General features: G+C 44.9%; 1 protein-coding gene across 1 annotated transcript in view; it reads right to left on the reverse strand.

Moving 5' to 3' along the window:
* LOC133376452 (trifunctional nucleotide phosphoesterase protein YfkN-like) overlaps window positions 1-7,559 on the reverse strand; it is a 49,890-nt gene extending 42,331 nt beyond the window's left edge. The window contains exons 1-2 of the mRNA XM_061608596.1: window positions 7,328-7,559; window positions 1,247-1,394 (exon numbers count right to left, since the gene is read on the reverse strand). Of these exons, the coding sequence (XP_061464580.1) occupies window positions 1,247-1,394; window positions 7,328-7,559 (380 nt within the window). The remainder of the gene's footprint in view (window positions 1-1,246; window positions 1,395-7,327) is intronic.
* Window positions 7,560-8,042: the final 483 nt, after the last annotated feature.

The following is an 8,042-nucleotide window of genomic DNA, read 5'->3' on the forward strand; positions in this document are numbered from 1 at the left end:
AGCATACTTAAACTGGGCATGTAGAAATTAAACAATATCTAGGCTCTCTTCCCCACTCCCACATTTGAAAATGGTAGTGGTTTTATTCATTAACGGACCACAAATAGCATTTGAATGTGCATGCTTCATCTTTATTTGCTGTGATCTCATCACAACATAATACACATGCACAAATATTGTAAAAGCAATCCTAATACGCATCGTTCTCATTTCACCTGATAGCTGTCATCTGTGATGACTTCTGATGTACTACTCTTTTTGGTCTGAATTTTGGTTCAGGCTCCTTTGCATATGATCAATACATGCTGTCCTAAAACAGGAGCGGTACATAAAAAAGGGTGTGGCATGAATATGCACATAACAGAGGGCTCAAAGAATAGAGAGAACTGTAGATGGAACAGATAATTTCCAAATAATTTATGCCTAGACAACCTCTACTGGTGCTGTACGTTTTAGTAGATTAGTGTTCTTTGGAAACAGGGTATGTGGGCCTCTTGGGGGCCATCACTCTCTCTTTCTTTCTCGCTCGCTCTCTGCATAGTTGGAGGGCATTCATATAGCTCAAATGAATCAAGCTTTCACTTCTCTCAAAGTTTATGTTGCCCTTTTCCCTGCCAGAATCCAGCAGTGGGGACAGAAAAAAGGCCAGTTCCCAGTAAGAGGTTTGGAATGGATGCAATTCTGCATTTTACACAGGCTGTATATATATTACGAGCAAATAAAAGCATCCAAGCTTTGTTTCAGGGGTAGTCAATATGAGTCCTCCAGATGTTGCAGAAAACTTCTGTTACCCTGACCCTAGCCATTGTGGTGGGGGCCAATGGGAGTTGGAGTCTAACAACATTTGTAAAGTGCCAAATTAGATACACATGCTTTATTTCTAAGATAAGTACTCAGACTCAGGCCTATCTCTGGGTCTGAGCCTCACCCTCATCCCTAGTCCCCTTTGCCCAAATCCTGTAGGGGCTGGTTATGATTACTTAATGGTGAACAAAAGTCATTTTGCACATGGTATATATATATATATATATATTAAGGGTTAGGTTTGCTAAAATACAAAAGTGTCACAAAAGAGATCCCAGAAGCCTGGAGTGCCTTCTGAAAAGCCAGGGAAGAGGGGCAGAGAGAAAGTTGAACGCCCCTAACCCATCTCTTAAGGAAATTTCTTTCCTCAACTAATGTTTACTCAGCCTAAGTGGAAAATATTTATTCTGGGGTGTGTGTATGTATATAATGAATTTTATACCTGGCAGCACCTCCTACCGGTTCCTCTTTCCTAGACTCCACCTCATAAACATCATTGAAATGAAGAATGACCAGGTCACTCTGGCTCTCCTCTGGCGACTCAGGACTAAGACTGGCACTCTCAATTGTCCTAGTCCCATCTCTGGTGTCTGAGGAACAAGTAGAGCAGCCTTGCTCCTCAGAAGGCAGATTTTCCATTATCCTTGTGAGTTAGGACAAAATGGCTCCTGGATATCAGGACTGAGAGAAGGACTTTTGAAGTCACATGATCTGAGGGAGGTGTGGGGGGTGGCAGAAGAAGTCAACTGTGTTTGATGTTTCTTGAGAAAGTAAATATGGGGATAACATTGTTTTTTGAAGGGGGGAAGTAAATACTCAATAGGCACATCCTTGGTATCATAAATGGTCCCAAATCCTAGTAGTTTTCTGGGAACTTAAGGGCCCAGCATCCATTTTTTCTTCAGATAAATTCTTCATAAATAACTTCTCACCGATAAAGGACATTGCTTCTATTCCTTCAGGCAAATTATGTTTTTGATATTTCCCCAATGATAAGCTGCACACAGGGCCCTGAATAAAACAGCTCAGAGCAACATTATTTCAGAAACCATGGCAACAAGAAACCTCAGACCATCACAACTTCATCACGGCTGCAGCCACAAGAAAATAGCAGGCCACACCTGTACGCCACAACATGAAAGTGTATCTTTTCAGGCCAGGGCATGGTGGTGTGTCTCATTTCGAAAAATGATCTCTGATTCAACTCACTGAGATTTCAAACACTGTTTTTCCTCACAGAACATGCCATCAAGGATGACAATTCAGGATTAACAAGAAAGGCGACTGTTGTTTTGGGAATAAAATATTGTGCTCTCTGGCCATTTGGATCCAGAAAACATCGAAGGTTTTTTTTAAAAAAAAAAAAATTGGAAGTAAACAATAAATCACCTTTCATAGGATTACTGTTGCTTGTTGCATATGTTCATATATTTAAATATATTCAGATTAAATATGTGCATAGCCAAGCATTGGAATATTTTAAACTACAAATTGGCTAGGAAGGGGGGGTGACGTCACCCAGGAGACATAGCAGCTTCACCCTGTATCTCACCTCCATAATTTTAACTGGAGCCCCACTAAACCAACAAGTTCAGAAGCTGCTATAAAGATCCACCCCACAGGATATGTCACAGTGAACAATTTTCCAAAAAGAAAGAACTGTACTTTGGGGCTAAGGAAGTAAATTCCAGTGAAATAAACAGCCAAGAGGTGCTGACCATGGTGCCTTAAGTATGGAAACTTGAATTATCGGAGTTTATGATTGAAATGACAATTTAGCTTGCAAAACTGAAACATGATCTTACAATGGAGTGGAGCTCTGCAATTAAGCCTTTGGAGCAAAGGAATACAGATACAGTCTCTAAAATGGGATGCTGATGAAGCCAGAAATTTAGGGTGCAAGCTGCAAACACAGATTAAAGTAGAATTCTTGATTAAGTGAAACCAGGAGCTGCAGCTTAAAATGGAATTATTGTTGTTGTTGTTGTTAATTAAGTTTTTATCTCAAACTTCCCAAAGGAGCCCAGGGCGGCACAGAGCAAGACGATAAAACAGCAAAAGTTAAAACAATACCATTTAGAATCAAATTATTTTTTTTAAAAAAGAACTAAAACCATTTAAAAGCACAGAACTCTGCAGTCGCCGTTTGGCTACATAAGGACTGGTATTTTGTAAATTGAAATTGTCATTTTAATTTAAGTCAAAATGTAACCTGGAAACACTCCTAGCTGTTGTCCATCAACATTTATAGCTGTGATCCTGTCAACCAGCTTTTCCAAAAAAAAAAAAAAAACACCCATGAACAAGCCATTCCTCAATCCCAAGTATGTTCACTTTTGAATAAGTCCCTCAGTCATGGACAGATCACTGCTTCCTGAAGTTTAGACTTACAGCGGCTTTTCCCCTCTGCAAGGGTGGGGGACCTATTACGCTGGTCCGCCCCCAGAGAGTAATGGACCCGGATGGTTTCCAAAGGGCTCTGAGGAGTTTTCCGGCTGATAGGGATGGCGCTCCTGTTGAAACCCTGGTTGAACTGTGGAATACAGAAATGACCCGGGTGGTTCACATGATTGCTCCTGAGTGCCCTCTCCTGTGTAGAGCTTGTATGGCTCCATGGTATACCCCAGAGCTGAGAGCGATGAAACAATATAGGAGATGGCTTGAGTGCAGATGGAGACGAACTCCTATTGGATGCAATTATACACTGGTAAGTGCCTATGGTAAGCTGTATTTAGGGGCAGTGAGGGCAGCAAAAAAACAATATTTTGCTGCCACTATCAAATCATCACTCTGCCGCCCAGCGGAGCTCTTCAGAATTGTCCGGGGGCTATTACATTCTGGCCCCAGGGACATGGTAGAACCATCTGAGGCCCGCTGTAATGAATTTGCTAGGCACTTCCAGGATAAAATCGTTAGCATCCGCCAGGACTTAGACTCCAGTGTTATAGCAGGTGAATCAAGCGAGGTATCCAGAGCACAGCCTTGTCCTGATTTCTTGGATGAGTTTCAGTTGGTACAGCTTGAGGATGTTGACAAGGTGCTTGGACAGGTTCGTGCAACCACTTCTGTGCTGAATCCTTGCCCTTCTTGGCTAATAAAAGCTAGCAGGGATGGAACAGCCGGCTGGGCCAGGGAAGTGATTAATGTTTCTCTGTGAGAGGGGGTGGTCCCTGGCTGCCTGAAAGAGGCAGTAGTGAGACCACTCCTGAAGAGACCCTCCTTGGACCCAGAAAATCTTAATAACTATAGGCTGGTAGCAAATGTTCCATTCCTGGGCAAGGTCCTTGAATGAGTGGTTGCGGGCCAGCTCCAGACAGTCTTGGATGAGACCGATGGATCTATTTCAGTCAGGCTTCAGGCCTGGTTTTGGCACGGAAACAGCCTTGGTCGCCCTGTATGATGACCTTTGTCGGGAGAGAGACGGGGAGTGTGACTCTGTTGATTCTTCTTGATCTCTCAGCGGTTTTCGATACCATCGACCATGGTATCCTTCTGGGAAGACTGGTTGAGTTGGGAGTGGGAGGGACTGCATGGAGGTGGTTCCGCTCCTACTTGGCAGGTCGCCTCCAGAAGGTGGTGCTTGGGGAACATTGCTCGGCACCCTGGATTCTCCAGTATGGGGTTCCACAGGGGTCAGTTCTGTCCCCTATGCTGTTCAACATCTACATGAAACTGTTGGGTTCGGTCATCTGGAGCTTTGGAGTGCGTTGCTATCAGTACGCTGATGACATGCAGCTCTATTTCTCCTTTTCATCTTCTTCAGGTGACGCTGTCAATGTGTTGAACCGGTGCCTGGCTGTGACAATGGATTGGATGAGGGCTAATAAACTGAGGCTCTATCCAAACAAGACTGAGATGATGTTACTGGGTGGTTCTTCTGACCGGATGGTGGATGTCCAACCTGTCCTGGAAGGGGTTGCACTCCCCCTGAAGGAGCAGGTTTGTAGCTTGGCGGTTCTCCTAGAACCAACTCTGTCACTTGAGGCTCAGGTAGCCTCGGTGGCACCTAGTGCCTTCTACCAACTTCGTTTGCTGGCCCAGCTGTGCCCCTATCTGGACAGGGATAACCTGGCTTCAGTTGTCCATGCTCTGGTAACCTCCAAGTTAGATTACTGCAATGCACTCTACGTGGGGCTGCCTTTGAAGACGGTTCGGAAACTGCAGCTTGTGCAAAATGCAGCGGCCAGATTGGTCACAGGGACCAGACGGTCCGAACATATAAAACTGATTCTGGCCCGCTTGCATTGACTGCCTGTATGTTTCCGAGCTCGATTCAAGGTGCTGGTTTTGACCTATTAAGCCTTACACGGCTTGGGACCACAATACCTGATGGAACGCCTCTCCCGACACAAACCCACATGTACACTACGCTCAACATCTAAGGCCCTCCTCCGGGTGCCTACTCCGAGGGAAGCTTGAAGGATGGCAACAAGGGAGAGGGCCTTCTCAGTGGTGGCCCCCAAATTATGGAATGATCTCCCTGACAAGGTGCGCCTGACGCCATCACTGTTATCTTTTGGGCGCCAGGTCAAGACTTTCCTCTTCTCCCAGGCATTTTAGCATGTGTTTTAAATTGTTTTTAATTTTTTAAATTGTGTTTTAAATTGTGTTTTAAAAGATGTGTTTTAAATTTGTATATTTGTTTTTTATGTTTTTAGTTGCTGTAAACCGCCCAGAGAGCTTCGGCTAAGGGGCGGTATACAAATACAATAAATAAATAAACATCAGAATACAATTTTTTAAAATATTAGGGTTCTCTAAAAATTGATCTTGAAATAACACATAAAAGTAACACATTTAATGTAGGCCTCTCCATCATTTTCAGTTATCTCAGTAACTGCTTCCTCCTAGATGAACCTGCTTTCATTGAGATCCACTTCTGATTTCAATCTCAATTACTACTCTAGGTCTCCTTACATAAGGGATAAGGAATCTGTGGGATATAACACCCATCACCATTGACTATTGGCGATGCTGGGTGACTTACAGGTAGAAATGGAGTGGGTAGGAATGAGAGACAGGGTCTCTTCTGTTGTGGCACCTAGAATTTCGAATGCCTCCAGAGGAACATTGGCCCCTCCTGCCGGTAGGTCAGTCTACTCTCGTCCAATGGTCTTTTGGGTATGCTACTATTTTAAAATGAGGTATGGCTGCTGCTGTTTTTAATCTAATGTAAGAATTATTTAGCTGTTTTAGAGTAACTTTTAACAATATTTATTTGATATAATTTTATTTCACTGTTTTGTGATGTTCTTGTTTGTTCCATTGAGTATGCATACAGAAAGTTAGGATAGACATGTTTGAAATGAACGAATAAAATACTTTGATAATTTCCAAGTAAACTGAGTCTAAATAAAAAAACAGATTCAATAGCAGAATTGGGCTGGAACAGAGACATTGTGGCAAAACATTTAACCTCAGCCAATTTATATTCTAAAATATTCTAATGCTAGGCTGTGGACACATCCCTGAAGACTACAGACGAAGAGATTAGGGGTGCTACATTCCTTTCACCCATTAAAAAAAATGTGATGGGCTTTCATCACTGCTTATACTATGGCCATCTACATGGATCTCAAGGTTTTGCTTCGTCCATGCATATAGGTGTAAATGGCAACATCTGGCATTGAAGGATGAGTAGCCAAGGACAACTAAAGGAGGGGCAGTTGAAGGAAAGGCTGCTCTCCCACAACTACACATTCAATCGCACAACCTGTTCCATTCAAACCAAGAGAGAGGCTCATCCCATGATCAGCAATATTGCTCCCAGATCTTCTCTGTGACAACCTATTTGTTCCAGGCAGCCTCCTGCAATAGGTGAGTGTTTCCACATGAATGTGGAATAGGAAACAGTGTCTCTGCTGCTGTCCTGCCCAGAGTAAGAATCGTGAAATGGGCATTACTAAATATTCGAACTGTCCATAACGTGTCTTGAAGGCGGTTTTCCACTCGTCCCCTTCTCTTACACACATGAGGTTGTATGCTCCTCGCAAATCCAGTTTGGTGTAAATCTTGGCGGTCCACAAGCGCTCCAGCATCTCCAGAATGAGTGGCAAGGGATAACTGTTGGGGATTGTGATTTGGTTCAGAGCCCTATAATCATTACACGGGTGTAATTCCCCATTTTTCTTCTTAACGAACAGCAAGGGTGCCCCAGCCGGGGACTGATAAGGGCGGATGAAACCTCTCTTCAGGTTCGTATCCAAAAACTCCCTCAAAGCTGCCCACTCTGGAGTAGATGTGCCCTGCCGGTATAGGCACTCCGGGCATTAGATTAATGGCACAGTCATAGGGCCAGTGGGGAGGCAATTGGTCAGCTTCCTTCTTATCGAACACATCTCACGGACTTCTGCATACTTCCCCGGTAAAGGGGTGTCTTCTCGAACCACCGTTGTCGCTACTACAACTTCCAGATCAGTGCCTTCAAGGGGTTGGCAGTGATGCTGACAATATCACGAGGTGAATGCCACCACTGCCTCTTCCCAGAAGATGGTCGGATTGTGTTGCACCAACCAAGGCATACCTAGCACTACCGGGAAACGGGGCAGGGCCGCCAGGTAAAATGACAACTTTTCCACATGTCTTGGGATCTCCATTCGCAGCATTTCAGTCGCTCTGGTTACAGTCCCTGACTTTAGGGGATGCCCGTCGATGGTCTCCACGGACAAGAGTTGCTCCAGGGTCTGAATAGGGATGCTGTGTTTGAGGGCAAAGGTATAGTCCATGAAACTTGAGGACGCCCCACTATCAATCATGGCTTTGACTTGGAGACTCTGTCCCGAAGGCAGAACTAACTGCACAGGCAAAAGCAAGGCAACCTGTGATGGCAGGGGTTGGTTTTGAGGCCAGTTCAAAGGCTTGGCTCCCAACTCTTCAGCCTCTACAAGAGCTGGGATTTGTAGTTTTCCGGCACCTGGACCTTCTCTGTTTTGGCTGGGCAGCCACAGGCCAGGTGCCCTGACTTCCCACAGTACAGACACAGCCCCTCCCATCTGTGCTTCTCCTTGTCCTCCTCCAATAGGTGAGGCCAGGGCCCATCAATTTGCATGGGCTCCACCCCCGACGAAGCTGGGGTTCCCACACTGGCCAGATGGCAGTTGAGGGGGAGAGGCAATGGTGCCTGGGAATGACTCAGCTCCGCTCTACGCTCCAGTTGCCGCCCCTTGAGTCGGCTGTCGATTTGTAAGCATAACGGGATCAACTCGGCCAAAGTGCTGGGCAGAGAGGTGCGCGCCAAC

The sequence above is a fragment of the Rhineura floridana genome, chromosome 1 (assembly GCF_030035675.1).
Source record: "Rhineura floridana isolate rRhiFlo1 chromosome 1, rRhiFlo1.hap2, whole genome shotgun sequence".
Classification (NCBI taxonomy): Eukaryota; Metazoa; Chordata; class Lepidosauria; order Squamata; family Rhineuridae; genus Rhineura; species Rhineura floridana.